At 35.6% G+C, this 15,535-nt stretch overlaps 1 protein-coding gene across 1 annotated transcript; it reads left to right on the forward strand.

Annotated features, from left to right (window-relative positions):
- Window positions 1–1,137: 1,137 nt before the first annotated feature.
- On the forward strand, window positions 1,138–15,417 carry LOC139973126 (ficolin-1-A-like). The gene is made up of 7 exons (XM_071979565.1): window positions 1,138–4,080; window positions 5,531–5,596; window positions 8,710–8,814; window positions 9,195–9,304; window positions 10,537–10,845; window positions 12,264–12,528; window positions 13,914–15,417. The coding sequence occupies exons 1-7, from the start codon at window positions 3,990–3,992 to the stop codon at window positions 14,147–14,149; spliced, it is 1,182 nt and encodes a 393-aa protein (XP_071835666.1). The 5' UTR covers window positions 1,138–3,989; the 3' UTR covers window positions 14,150–15,417.
- Window positions 15,418–15,535: the final 118 nt, after the last annotated feature.

The following is a 15,535-nucleotide window of genomic DNA, read 5'->3' on the forward strand; positions in this document are numbered from 1 at the left end:
TGATGGGGCAAAAGAGCTTTTGCTACTGCTGCTCCTTCTCTGTGGAACAGCCTTCCAGAATATTTAAATAAAACACAGTCCATCTCTTGCTTCTTTTGAACTCTCTCTCAAGAATCCTGTGATGAAAATTTTTTAATTAATTGTTCACTGTTGCCCATTTTTTCTTGCATTTTTGTATTGTACTATATGTTTACTTTTTTGTTTTGCTGTCGCAGTGTATGTGTCACTGCGCCATGAGCGAATGTATTGACGAATAATATATATACACAAACACACACACACACACATATATATATATATATATATATATATATATATATATATATATATATATATATGTATGGTGAGCAAAGAGATTTGTTGGCAAGTGACGAAAAATTTGGGCTCCCACGCTTAAATAACATTTTATATGGTTATGATTCGTTAAAATGAAGGTATCTACATGGCCAACCGGTCAGCTATACATTGAATAGTAGGGTTTACTTATTGCGATCTTCTGAAAGGACTTAGAGACCTAGAGATTTCTTGACGATTTAGTATGTACAGTAAGCCAACTAGTGCATGTGTATGGAGCATGCTAGCCCAGTGTTTTTTCCAGGTTTAATCCGTCTGCATTCTTGTCGATTATATTAAATGTTCCTTATTTAGTTACTCATATTACTAAATGACAATTTTGAACGCTCGTTCACTATTCACTGACTTGCACGAGGTTGTGAAGGACTCGGAATCGTACATTCACCATTTGAGAAAACACAATTCTAAGAATGGTCAATATAATATTAAATTGAATCGTTTTTCATGATATACCAAAGTGATCGAGCAACCCGCACGGCAGTCAGGGTAGCAGTCCTTTCCGCGGGGAGAGGGGGAGGGGTAACCGAAGAGGAACGCAGTCGAGGACATCAAATGTTATCAAGATATGTGTTGCAAACTATTAGACCTTAGGAGAGCAGACATGGATCTTTTCTCCAATCTGACAATCTAATTCATTAATCTTTGTTCCTTCCGCTTTCGCTTTAATATGAACAAAGTGTAAAGGATAAAATTAACTAGATATGGTCACAATCGTTCTTGTTAATATAGCATTGCTTTATTCATTGAAAATTGGAGATGGCTAATATTCATCCGGATTGTGTACAGTCGTCTGTTCTTACATATTTAAATAACCTTTTGGCCAACAAATCTATGTTTTGTATTAATTGAAACTATAAGTCGATTCCCTTATTGTTAATTCATTGTTAGCATATGAGCCGTACAAAATGCATATAAAATAAAGCCATGAAAAGTAGGAGATGATAGAAACCTGAATGAATATTACGAACAAACAAAAAATTGACAGTTCCTAGTAAAGTTCAAACAAGACGCTATTATAAAAAGCAAAATAGAAGATTAATGACAAAGAAATAAATCTAAGGTTGCTAAGAGAAACCAAGTTTTTTCAACACTGTGAATGAAGGAGAAATCAATACAAGAAACCTGTTCATAATATTAACCAATATTCAACCGACTGTTGCGTATTTAAGAATATGGGCAAATATAACGCCATTATGAAAAACAAAATGAAAAGAAAAGATTAATAAAGAGGAAAGTAATGTATTGTGCTATTTCTATGATGAACCATGTTCTGTTATCACTATGAAAAGAGCAAATGAAATAGAAACGAAGCCGTTCATACTCATTATTATTAATTCAACAAGTCGGTTGATCAATCATTGGCCTGATCAGACCGTAAGGCATAGACAATATTAACTTATGCTGTATGCTTCACGTGGGTTTTGGCGAAATCTTAAATGACGCCTACATCCAAAGTGACTTATTGCAGTAAGGTACATGTTTGTATTAACTCCTATATGTGTAAAGCTACACCGTCCTACACATCACGATGTACCTCACTGACACCAACATGGAAAGTCCTATGTATGTATGGCATTCCGACAATTGTTTGCAAAGAGTCAATTGTCAAGATGCCTATTTTGCTTTGTTTTCATGGCCAAAACATGAACATGCATGACTTTATATTTTCCGACTTTTGCATGTTGAAAAAACATATACTATTCATCACCGACTATTTAAGATGTGGTAAGTAAACTCCATAGAAAGCTAACGGTAAGTTATACCGTACCTTTCTGTTTGCACAGAAACTAATATACCTGGGTGACTTAGACCATTAGAGTATTACCATGACGTGGTTATACTTCTATGGTAAGTTTAAACCTATGTAGTCAGTCACATTGATTTAATGTATAATTGATATTTATTACGAACAGTAGCTTTCGTGTAATGGTAGGCTCGACTCAAAGTTATCTTTACAGACTCAGTTTCATTGATAAATTAGTTCAAGCTGAATCTTTGTAGCTTTAAATACTTATTCATTTACACACATCCATCATATCAATCTCATCAACATAGTATCTTAAAATGTCCATCCAACCATCTCTCCATTCATCCAGCCAGCCATCCATCCATCCATACTTATTCATTTACCATCATCTATCGCATCAATCTCATGAACATAGTGTTTTAAAATGTAACTCCGTCCGTCCGGTACAAATAGTAAATTTTCTTTACAACCAACGAATAATAGAAAACATATTTTCCCTTAGCTTCATCGTATCTCATTGATACATGTTTCATTATATTTCGCAGAATACAATATCGTTCAACATCACAATTTATTTTACCGTAGCTAAATTATTTGTCACAATATGTTTGACATGATACTCAAATGTCGTATTCTTTCTGGTGGGAGACGAAATAAATTTGCATGAGCCCAAATACTGAATCAATCAAACATCATTATTTTTGAAATTTCTGCCGCAGAATGGACTCAGAAGAATCTCTATATAAGAAAGAGTACTGAGTTAAAGAGGAATGCACTTAAAAGGAAGAAGTAACATTCATCCACCTATTAACCACATTTTTATATTCTAATTTGTAAAGCTCTTTAATTATATGGAATAATTCTTCATACACGGTTCACAATTCGAAGCAATAATGTTTCTATTTCAGTACAGAGGTCATTAAGCACTATTTCACTGTTATCTTGTGATAAACGTCGTGTAAAGAAATCGACAAAATTTCTAACGTCAGTTTTGCCTTTGCAGATATTATTAGTTTGATTTCCTTATCGTTTAATTCATCGTTTGCTTGTGATCTATTCATAGTGCATATAAAATTAAGGAAGTTAAAGTCGGTGATGATAAAAACAATGGAAGGAATATTACAAACAAACAACCACACAATTGACAGTTCGTCTATATGGCCAAACAGGACGCCATTATGAACATCAAACATAAGGAAATGAATTGTACGTTGCTAGGAAGAACCGCCATTTGTCAACACTGTGAAAAAAGAAGATATGAAATAAAAGAAACCTGTTCATAATATTATTTAATATTCAATAGTCTGATGTATTTGATTTATACTGATTAGTGATTTATACTGATTAATGACCAATCGCCATGTGTACGATTTAAACCTTATTGTGAATATTAATTACGCGTCAAGAAACTGGTGCGTATTCAAATTGATATACTGTATACTGAATATGGATTTACATGGATTGTGATTTAAACCTACATCGTCCAACAGTGTCATCCATCCATCCGTCCGTCCAGCAAACCAGCCAGCCAGCCAGCCAGCCAGCCAGCCAGCCAGCCAGCCAGACAACCAGCCAGACAACCAGCCAGCCAGACAACCAGCCAGCATGCCCAGTCAGCCAGTCAGCCAATCAGCCAGTCATTTTTCCTGGCTCCTCCCGTTTTATTAACTGATTACATATTAGCCTCCCACGATTCGTTAAACTTCCCTGTTGTGTATAAAGTAAAATATATTAAACTTCCAACCTTTAGTGAATTGATCAATATCCATGAATCTCTTAATAGCTCGACAACATATGGCAATTTCTAAAAAAATCGACATAGTACATCAGAACAGGTACCGAACATTTGCAATCAGACTCTGTTCAAATCCCAGAACAACCGAAAAACATGGCTGACAAACATGGAACAGAAAGTAGCTTATGTTTTCAACATCTCCTTATTTTCATTGCATGTTTTGGTACATCTTTAGCAGCCGGCAGTGAGTATTCTTTACCTGTACATATTTTGTCCGTTCCGTATCATATATTCTGACGAAATGAATATAGTAAACATGCATACAGCCAGTAGCTTGAAACCTAAGTCATTTTTTCATCTTTACATTTAATTAACTTACCCATTGTTTTTGAAATAACAAAAATCACATAATAGTCCAAGTTCTAACCAAACTTACAAGTTGTGCAGTGAATTTCAAATTATTTATAAATACTGAAATAAAGTGAACATTCATGCAACTTGTAGATTAACAACCACCATTGTGCATTGATTTACTCATTTTTTCAAATAAAATTAATTTTCAAAGTATGGAGCAGATTTATGGTCCCATGTCAAGCATAGGCGTAGGAGCCTAATTTGATTTGGGGGGGGGGGGGGAGGGGGGCTGTAACGACTTGCCCGAAAAATATAACCACAATTTTCGCGCGCCGTGAAACATCTTAATGTGCTATCATATAGGCATTCATCGGTTAGTACATCACATGCAGATAACCAATGAATGCCTATATGACATGCACATAAAGATGTTGAACGCGAAAAAAATTGGGTTACATTTTCCCTGTTATTACCCTTCCATATTGGTTATAATTATTGGGGAAGTCGTTACAATAATAACGTTAATAATAATATCAGTTTAACCATTGAAAAACACATTGCAAATTCTTCTTCTTTCAGTAGGTGCCCGAAAAATTCTCAGCATATTGCCCGAATTTTCACCCCCCAAAAAATTAAAAACACATTGCAAATTATTCTTCTTTAAGTAGGTGGCCGAAAAATTCTCAGCATATTTCCCGAATTTTCACAAAACAGTTGGTGGGGGGGGGGGGCTGCAGCCATTTTCATTTTCCATTTCATTTCCATTTTCAAATAATACAGTTTTTATTCTGTCAGCAGTGATGTGACGTTGTGTGTATAGTGTAATTGGGTGATTGCTATACTCTGTTTCAACTTGGTGTGTCTATGGTTACACAAATTTACTAAATAACTTTCATTTATATTTATAATCGGATATTTGGATGAGTATATCAAGTTATGAAAACAGTTAACGTGTAGCCGGTGACCTATATATCAACGTATGTAATAAATAATAACGAATACAAACGTACTTCTGTGTATATTAAAGAAAGGAAGAAATCAAAGACTCAGCTCATTGACTGCAAATGCTATAAAAAAATCAATAAAAGTAAACATATAAAACAGACCCGGAACAACTTTAATTCAGGAAATGAGTTATAAACAGATGTAACTTCATTTTATACGATGAAGTTCAACATTCTGAAAAAAAAAACCCATTATGCTTAAAGGCACTTTGATCCTCTTGAAAGGGTAATCCACCCTTCCGCGCCCACCCCTTCCCTCTTGAAACGCAGAGATGCTCCCATGACAAACGTGTAATGATTATTAAAGTCCGATATGCCTTTTCATTTCGCTTTTAGGATTGTGTAAATTTGCGGAGAAGTTTCCTGGTGTAGGAGGAAGTTGTTACAAAGAATCAACAGATGGTAAGGCTTTCATTTTCTAGTTCCACTAGATCTTTTCCAATTTAAGTGATAATAAACAATATCAAATTATTCCGCTAATGCCTTTCCCGCCATATTTTAGGTCAAGATACTAACAAGAAAACGTTATATCAAGCTTATATATACATATTGGCCTATATATATATATATATATATATATATATATATATATATATATATATATATATATATATATATATATATATATATATTAATGAGTTACAACTACTAGTGTTCCACTAGTCTCAACATATATTTCGCTCTGTCCACCGTACATAGAGCACTCTGCGCCAAGATAGACGCCAACCAACCAACTTTATATATTAATTTATATATATATGTGTTAAATAATAGTAACTCCAATAACATTCAACTCTGTGAAAGCTTTCTAAACACTGTGATCTGCTGTGAATGATTTCTTTCGTTTCCTTCTGATTTGCTTATGCCAAAACTGTCGTTTGAAATTTGTTTGGTTGTTAATCTAAGAGGTTATTTATGCTTGCTCATATCCAACTGTCGGCTTGTTACATTATTATTTATGTAGGTGAAGATTGTTCAAAAAAGGCCTTTTTTTACTGTATTCACCTGTGATATTGGCACCCAACTATTGACTAAAATAATCATAAACAGTTGAGACTATGTACAGTGTAGCTTGTGTTGGCGTTGGATGTTGTTTTATTCCTTTTTAAATTTTAATCAAAGCTTCGCAGAGATTGAGACACTGAAAAAGATGTTTTCCTCAAAATGTAGACACATCTTGAAGTTAATAACTAAAGATTAATTCACTTACAGAAAAGCTCAGCAAGTAGAGTTAGTGTCCATTGCCAGATAATTTACATGGTTGCAAAGTCTGCCCAATCTAAGGATATTGAGCCTATTCCTCTTTGTAATTTTATACCACATTTAATACGTAGAAACATTAAGTCACAATCTAGCAATCAATGACCATAATCCTGTTAAGTTCCTCATGTCATTCACAATACAATTTCATATTAATGAGCCTGATCACATGAGCCTGATCACATGGTGTATATACCTCAACCAAGTCTCTTAGCATGTGTGTATTGGTTTGAATGTATTGGTAATAAAAAAAACGGATATGTTATCAATATGTTTGTTATTGTTTGATTTGAGGTGCATTATGAAACACATGGCATGAACTCACCAAATTGGCACGCTAATAGTTCTTCAAAAACAATCATTCCTGATTAACCTCACTTATGGTCTTTGTTTCTTTACCGCCTGGTCTCAACGTTGTTACTAGGGCGGTGGAGGGAGGAGGTGAAGGGGGGGGGGGGTATTCAGGAATATGAGAAACTGATTTGAAATTGAAACGAGAAAAATATATTTCTCCTTCATTGAGTTGATCATAAGTCAATGTTACCTTTGCGCAAACGCTCCGTATTCCCAAAGAAAGCAGAGCATAGAAAAATGTTACCAACTTTATTTGTAAGTAAGAGACCGTTGCAGAGTCGTAGATATACGGCTCTGGTCCGTTGAGATGAACACCGCCCCAAATACCTTGCATTTGAATCCTCCCTTGGCATTGTACAACACTTCTACCTTTTGCTGTTTTGATGTCATACTACCTGTTGTAGGACTAAAGCCATATACCTGAACTATTATGTTATTTTATACTGTAATTATGAATTTGAGACCGTGGTACCCCATCATAGAACATGTTTGGTGAAGACAGGGGATCAAGTAACGAATATTTGGAGTACTAATTCCGTCTCTGCTTCCTTCCATGTAATTGCATATATTAGTTTCTAGTGGATCTGGTTCAAGCAATGGAGGTACCTCGGTTCCGGTTGACCCCATTTCATACCCTACGACAGCAGAGGAATCGGAAGTATCTACTACCAATGATGGTAAGCTACTTGTTTTATGCTGAGATGAACCGTACCCCCAAATACATTGCATTTGAATCCTTCCTTGGTATTGTAGAACACTTCTAACTTTTGTTTTGTTTTGCCTGTCATATTTTCAAAGTGAACTTTAGTCATCATGTAACAATGTTTTAGGACTATATCCATATGCCTAGGTTGTTATGTAATATTATACTGTAATTAGTTGTTTAGGTTCGTGGTACCCCCACCATAGAACATGTTTGGTGAAGACAGGGGATCAAGTAACGAATATTTGAAGTACTAATTCCGTCTCTGCTTCCTTCCATGTAATTGCATATATTAGTTTCTAGTGGATCTGGTTCAAGCAATGGAGGTACCTCGGTTCCGGTTGACCCCATTTCATACCCTACGACAGCAGAGGAATCGGAAGTATCTACTACCAATGATGGTAAGCTACTTGTTTTATGCTGAGATGAACCGTACCCCCCAATACCTTGCATTTGAATCCTTCTTTGGTATTGTAGAACACTTCTAACTTTTGTTTTGTTTTGCCTGTCATATTTTCAATGTGAACTTTAGTCATCATGTTTAACATGGGCTTAGGCTGCATGTAACAATGTTGTAGGACTATATCCATATGCCTAGGTTATTATGTAATATTATACTGTAATTAGTTGTTTAGGTTCGTGGTACCCCCACCATAGAACATGTTTGGTGAAGACAGGGGATCAAGTAACGAATATTTGAAGTACTAATTCAGTCTCTGCTTCCTTCCATGTAATTGCATATATTAGTTTCTAGTGGATCTGGTTCAAGCAATGGAGGTACCTCGGTTCCGGTTGACCCCATTTCATACCCTACGACAGCAGAGGAATCGGAAGTATCTACTACCAATGATGGTAAGCTACTTGTTTTATGCTGAGATGAACCGTACCCCCAAATACCTTGCATTTGAATCCTTCTTTGATATTGTAGAACACTTCTAACTTTTGTTTTGTTTTGCCTGTCATATTTTCAATGTGAACTTTAGTCATCATGTTTAACATGGGCTTAGGCTGCATGTAACAATGTTGTAGGACTATATCCATATGCCTAGGTTATTATGTAATATTATACTGTAATTAGTTGTTCAGGTTCGTGGTACCCCCACCATAGAACATGTTTGGTGAAGACAGGGGATCAAGTAACGAATATTTGGAGTACTAATTCCGTCTCTGCTTCCTTCCATGTAATTACACATATTAGTTTCCAGTGGATCTGGTTCAAGCAATGGAGGTACCTCGGTTCCGGTTGACACCATTTCATACCCTACGACAGCAGAGGAATTGGAAGTATCTACTACCAATGATGGTAAGCTCCTTGTTTTATGTTGTTAAGTTACATCTAATAAATCCCCTCCCCTTCCCTCCTTAATTTTTTCATACAATTTACTGTTAGTTAATGCACTTAAAGAAGAAGTGAGCCCACAGAACATCAGTAACATCTTCATTTACATTCGTGGTTATCATTTGATAAATATATGACCCCCTCCCGGCTAATACTAGTTTCAATCTGTTTAGGAAATATCCGTGTGTTCAATATTGCCAGAACTGTACATTGTTGTGAGGCACTTATTGCAAGAGTACCCCACAATAAAACATTTTTTGGTGAAGACAGCAGATCAAATAAACAACGTTTGCAATACTAAATCTGTTTCACTCTTTTTTACCATGACATTACTCACATTCTAGTTACCAGTGAACTTGGGTCAAGTAATGAGGGTACCTCGCTTCCGGTTGACGCCACATCATACACCACGATCCGTACAAACTGCCTTACGAGTAATGGCAGTGTTATCCAGGTAAGAGTTAGGAACAGCCTTATTTCGATAATGTTTCGATGTAATTCAAATATTTAATTATCATAGCATTGCTATTATTTAGTTCAATTTAGTCAAGTTTCATTTTAAGAATGATTAGAGTGCAACCTATTGAAAGTTTCAGTCAACTGTTGCGTTTTACATGTGAGTAATACAAATTCGAAAAATGGATAAAAAATGATGGGAGCCAGATGGAATCATTAAATATTTGTTCATTAACCTTCATTTTCAAGTTATATAATAAACTAATCGATAAGCCTGATTGTACAGTTGTTGACAATGTACGGCGGAGTTTAGTTTCAAGTTGTTTGTAGAATTGACGTGACATATTTTTGGTAACAACGGAATTATAAATATATCTGCATGGAAGAATGTACCGTTGTACTCGTTGTTCTTGGTAAAGAAGACAAAGGAATAACGCAAAACAAAGACAAAGGTTCTATCAACAGTCTGTACCATGAAACAAATATCAGTGAAGTGATTTGCGAGCTAATTTGGACCGTTATGTGTCTTCCCCGATACAGTAAAGTAAAACTGCATCTTGACTTAGCGTTTAGTGTGAAGTTAGTCTTTTTTCTGAACAAGCTATATCATCTTCACGCACCCGCTCAATTTAGCCAAGTTGATTTTACGCTGTTAGAACCATTTGAATTCATAATAAGTTATTGTGCATTTGGAACACAGACAATTGTATCCTACATAATTTAATCTAAGATGATATTTTAACCTATCTTGGAATCTTTGGGGAGGTTTAACAAGATTGCACAATTTCTTGTACGAGTTAGGTAGACTAAAATAAGAGTAAATCAATAAAATAGCTTAAATTATTAGTATTCTTTTTCTTAACTTTTTGGAGTGTTGATTTTGGTAATGCCATATTATGATAATAACAGTGCAAAATAAAGCTTGAGGGTGGAATTCTGTTCTCTTCTTGCAAATAAAATATTATTTAAATACAAGTTTATTTGATTGGTGTGTGTGTCTGTTTGCATTGTTTCGTCTTGTATTTGAAAAAAAAGGTTTAATTAACCATTTCTCTCTGCTTGTACAAGATTGAAGATAGTATATTGATAGTATATTGCATACAGTGAACCATAGATGCTTAATTATATGTTTTGTCTTTCAAATGTTTTTGTCCTAATTTTCCTGTCGGTTTTATTTAAATCATAATTTAACTTTTGAACTCTTATGACTTGATTTCTCTTTTGATTCAGAATGGTTCGCTTCTCGTGAATGAAGACTGTACAAGGATTTCAACCTGTGATAATGGAGTAATGAACTACAATGATCTCTACCAGTGTAGCTCTGATGCAGTTTGTGGAGTCCGTAACGATGTACGCAAATGTTACTGCATGAGTGGTTACCATGGTAATGGAGTGAATTGTACAAAACACATGACCGACTGTAAGGATTGGTACGATGCTGGAAACACTACTAATGGTATTTATACCATCATACCAACTAACTGGAGTGGAGCATCATTTGATGTTTCCTGTAATATGACTGACGGAGGAGGATGGACGGTAAGTCTAGTATGACATCCTATAGTATAGATGATGCATTGTATATGTATAATATGACTGACGAAGGAGGATGGACGGCAAGTCTAGTATGACATCCTATAGTATAGACGATATATTGTATATGTATGATATGACTGACGAGGGAGTATGGACGGTAAGTCTAGTATGACATCATATAGTATATATGTTATATTGTATATGTTTAATATGACTGACGGAGGAGGATGGACGGTAAGTCCAGTAAGACATCCTATATTGTAGACGATACATTGTATAATATGACTGACGGAGCAGGATGGACGGTAAGTCTATTATAACTGCCTTTAGTATAGACGGTATATTTGATTTTCCTAGAGAGGGGAGGTGTGACACTAAACCCAAACAGCAACCCTATTCCACCCAAACAAACCCCACCCCAACACAACCGCACCCAGACACCACCACAACCCCGTATCTGCTCACCGTCTACAGTTTTACAGTGTAAAACTGTTCCTCTTTGCGTTATAATTTTCTACATTACTCATTGAGGTTGTAAAAAAGGCATAATCATTTTCTTTTTTCATTTTAATGCATTGCATAATTTACACTAACACTTTCCTTTACATCCTTTGACCACATAACCTGTGCAGTGGCGGAGCGTCCATACAGTCAGGGGGGAACGGATGCCCCCCCCCCCCCCACCTGAAGGACTCAAATTGACTGCGGGCGCCCTTTTCAGCTCTTTACCACTTTTTACTTATTCACGATTATTGACTTTTTTATTGCGCTCTCATCTATAAATATTGACATTTGTCACATTTTGTTGGTGTAATTTGGCGATGACACCTATTTAATTCTTCGTTTATCTGCAAATTAGCCAGGCCCGGAAAGGGTCATTTCCGGCGATCTAGGGAGTATCCTTACTTAAAAAAATTGTGTACGCTACGCGCCAACCTGTGGTGGCGCTCCGCTTAGATAGGGTTGAAAGCGCCCCTTCAGACCATTCTCGCCCCCCCCCCCTGACCAATACCCTTAGCTCCGCCACTGAACCTGTGGCGTTTTACGTTGATGAGTAATGCACTATAAGCGATCAGAATATGATATCCTATTTACACATGTGTAAGGTTGTGGGCATTTTTGACCTTATTACGTCATAGCTCACGTAGGAACCACATCTATTTTGTCATTTTGATATATACAACGATGGGCCATATGCAGTTTTTACCTCTTGGAGTTTCACCTCTGACCTTGGGCGCTATGATGAATGTCTTTTCTTTTCCGGATTGAGAATGGGGGAGAAGTTGCTGGCATCTTTAGTTTAGACAACCACATGCATGTAATTTAGTTGCTTGCTTCAATATTTGAGAATAAATAACATCTCTTTTAAAAGAAACTGGTATAACAGTTTTAGTATAATATTTTTCTCTCCCCATCATCAGGTATTACAACGTCGCGTTAATGGTTCTGTTGATTTCAATCGGACCTGGATCAGCTACAAAGGAGGCTTTGGTGATGTCAGTCATGAGTTTTGGTTGGGTAACGATAAATTGTATCACCTCACCAATCAAGGCAATTATCAACTCCGGATTGATTTTGTGAGCAGAGATGGTGATCCATTCTATGCTAAATTTGACCGGTTCCGTATCAACAATGAAAGTGACAACTATCGACTGTCTAGAATTGGAGAATACAGCGGAAATGCAGGTTTGTAAACAGTTAGGCTATTGTGTGATTAGATAATCAATGCTCAAACGTCGTAAAACAAATATACTCATGTCGGCCATGTTAATGATGCATTCGTGGTGATAATCAAAGAGTAATATATATTATTATAACCTTGTATATTCTATGGCGTCGGTGCATGGGGTAACACCGATCGGTAGAGGGCACATACGGTATTTACAGCCTGGGGTAATGACTTATTGATTTATAAAGATAGTCTATGGAGCCTAGCAAAAATAAGTGACTGCGATATAATCGATTAAGCAAAGTTGATTTTCCCTTGATTTTTGTCTCTTTCTTCTCTGAAATTGATACGATGTAATCAGGATTTAAAATCCAAACAGTTAAATTATAGTTGTCGTTGCTTTAATTAAAATATCAATGTGAAACCCTTCTGTTTAGAATGATAATGTCGGGGCGATTGCAACAAGCCCGCCCTAGAAACTCGAGGGGGACTAATATGATGATATGTTGTATTCAAACTTGTGATTGGTGGACAAAAGAACACCTCTAAAGTATTAAGTAGTACATCGCTCAAACGAGCTATTCCCAAGCAAAGCCAAACAATCGATCAAAAAAGAAAAGGTAAACCACATTATTTTCTTAATTTGTTTGAAATATTCGAGCGTGAAAAAGTTTAGTGAGCACGTTCCAGTGATAAATGTAATGGGAATTATAGGAGCTTACATGGTACATTAAATATATATTAGACTGTAATACATACTGACACTATCCCTGATAATTTTCACGATACATTCGCTACAGTAGTTTTGTTACCAATATGATTTTGTGGAAATATCCGTTTGAACTTACTTATGTATGTTTCTACAGACCATACACAGATATACGCTAATGTAAAATAACAATGTCTTTTGGACCATACTCAAGTTTACTGTTAGTAACTCAAATGCAGGTGTAGCGGGAAGAAATTCAATTGGAGAGTGGGAAGGGGGGGGTGGGGGTGGGAGTGCAAAACCTTTCAGGGACAGAGAGGCATGTGACATTGCGAAAATCACGTCCGTGAGAAAGACCCTATGTCAATTTTAGTTTTTGCTTTTCAACGGCACATTATTTTTCGTTAAAATTGTATTTAAGTTGTCAAAATTGAGCCTTTGCACAAAATTGGGAGGAATTGAGAGATTCATGCCCAGCCGTCTGCCCGGATCTTCTTCCCTGTAATTTTGTTTTATCTTTATCTTCAGACATTATAATATGATAATAGAGATTGGATAGTTGATAATATTGTAACTCATGATGTTTAGAGATAATTTCCCAACTATGATGCATACCATCTATCACGACGTTGAATGTTTATGTTTTATTTCAACTCAATAGACATTACTATAGTTTTATTGTTTAATGTTCAGGTAGTGGTTCAACTTTCAGGAACCGCTTGAATAATATCTTCAGTACCTCGGACAGGAACAATGGAGGATGTTCGGATGACTACCATTGTGGCTGGTGGTTCCGGGAATGTAGGACACGTTCCCGCAACGGTGACTATCATGCAGCACTGAATGTAAAGTCAGGTATATCCTGGTATACACCGTCTGGTTCCTATGATAATATCAAGTATACTGAGATGAAGATAAGGCCTGTCTAGTGCGTTGTAGATGTTTAGACTAATTTCTCAGTTTTGAATGATCTAGAGATAACTTAAACATCATACACAGAGAATGATGATAAACTGATCACCATCGGCAGTGACAAAAAAAATCATTAATGTTGAAAATCAAGAAACAGGACACATTAAAATTAGTTAATTGTTAAATATCCGTGTTTAGACCTCCTGCTATCATTCTTATAATGATGCATATTTAATGTTTGTAGCACAGAGTGAACCTGTAAGTATTTTGGTAAATAGCTACTATAATCCCCTTTATTTTAATTTAATATGTAATCTGTAGACTGACATTACGATTCAAGTAAGTGTCTGGAAGTTAGCAACTTCCTTATTTTGCTTGGTTGTCGTGTTTTTTTCTGTTTGTTCCTTTATGTTATATTAATGATGTTATAATAACTGGTTACCTTACACACCTCACATATCACTAGTGGATTGACTGATGTGTGTGAATCGTTGCCTGTAGTTTCTGAATGATAAAAACAGATTTACGTTAGAGCTGATAATAATAACCTCAGCTGACAGACTTACTTAGAAACAGAATTATTCTAGTACAGATGCTTATTAGGCAAAGTGAATTAGTATAATTGTTCTATTGTTTGCAGGTTAAATTCATCGGTTATTACAACGTGATAGGTAAATACTGACGTTTGTTTTAAATTGTTACTGACATACTTTCTCACCAGGATTTAATCATCTACTCTGGCTGTATGTTAACAAACTATAAATAAATTCAAAGCAGGAAAAGTTATCGTTGTTAACATTCTACATTAATGATTCTAAAACAGTCTATGTACTATCATTCTTTATAAAAACTTCTGTCGATCCAGAAATTATAGGCAATTTATTCGAGAAATATCTGCGAAGAAGAAAAAAACAAAAAAGAACATCAAGAAACAGAGATTAATATTAGTATATATTACGTAATTTGTTGGGCGACGATATCAGTAATAGTCTAAAAGTTGTAGGCAAACACGGATAATGCCGGACGAAGAATTGGCTAAGATTTTATTTATTCGCTGATCATTAATGGTACAGGCGAAGCAAAGCCATATCAATTATCTATTTCTAGTTAATATCCATCCTCTTTCCCTTCCCTTCTCATCGTGTTCAATTATCATTGATTATCATTTCACTTTAATCTATTACAAATGATTATAGAAAGAAAAATAAAATCATATTTTAACATATATTTATAAATGTCATTTGAAGATTCGTTGAATATATGTAGTCACTCAAGAGTCAGCTTATTTCTTGTTATTGCCCTCTCTTCGTCGTTCTTTCTGTCTCTATTGTGTCTCCAAAATCTCTTCTAACGTTTTAAACAATTCCAGATTAACCAACCACTATCGTGCAACAGATATATTA

This window comes from Apostichopus japonicus, chromosome 9 (assembly GCF_037975245.1).
Source record: "Apostichopus japonicus isolate 1M-3 chromosome 9, ASM3797524v1, whole genome shotgun sequence".
Classification (NCBI taxonomy): domain Eukaryota; kingdom Metazoa; phylum Echinodermata; class Holothuroidea; order Aspidochirotida; family Stichopodidae; genus Apostichopus; species Apostichopus japonicus.

Bases quoted from the DNA above. Each gene is read 5' to 3' on its own strand.
- LOC139973126 (XM_071979565.1), top strand. From the start codon at position 3,990: ATGGCTGACAAACATGGAACAGAAAGTAGCTTATGTTTTCAACATCTC. The intron at 9,305-10,536 runs GTAAGAGTTAGG...CTTTTGATTCAG, and splicing joins GTAATGGCAGTGTTATCCAG to AATGGTTCGCTTCTCGTGAA. The intron at 10,846-12,263 runs GTAAGTCTAGTA...CCCCATCATCAG, and splicing joins CTGACGGAGGAGGATGGACG to GTATTACAACGTCGCGTTAA.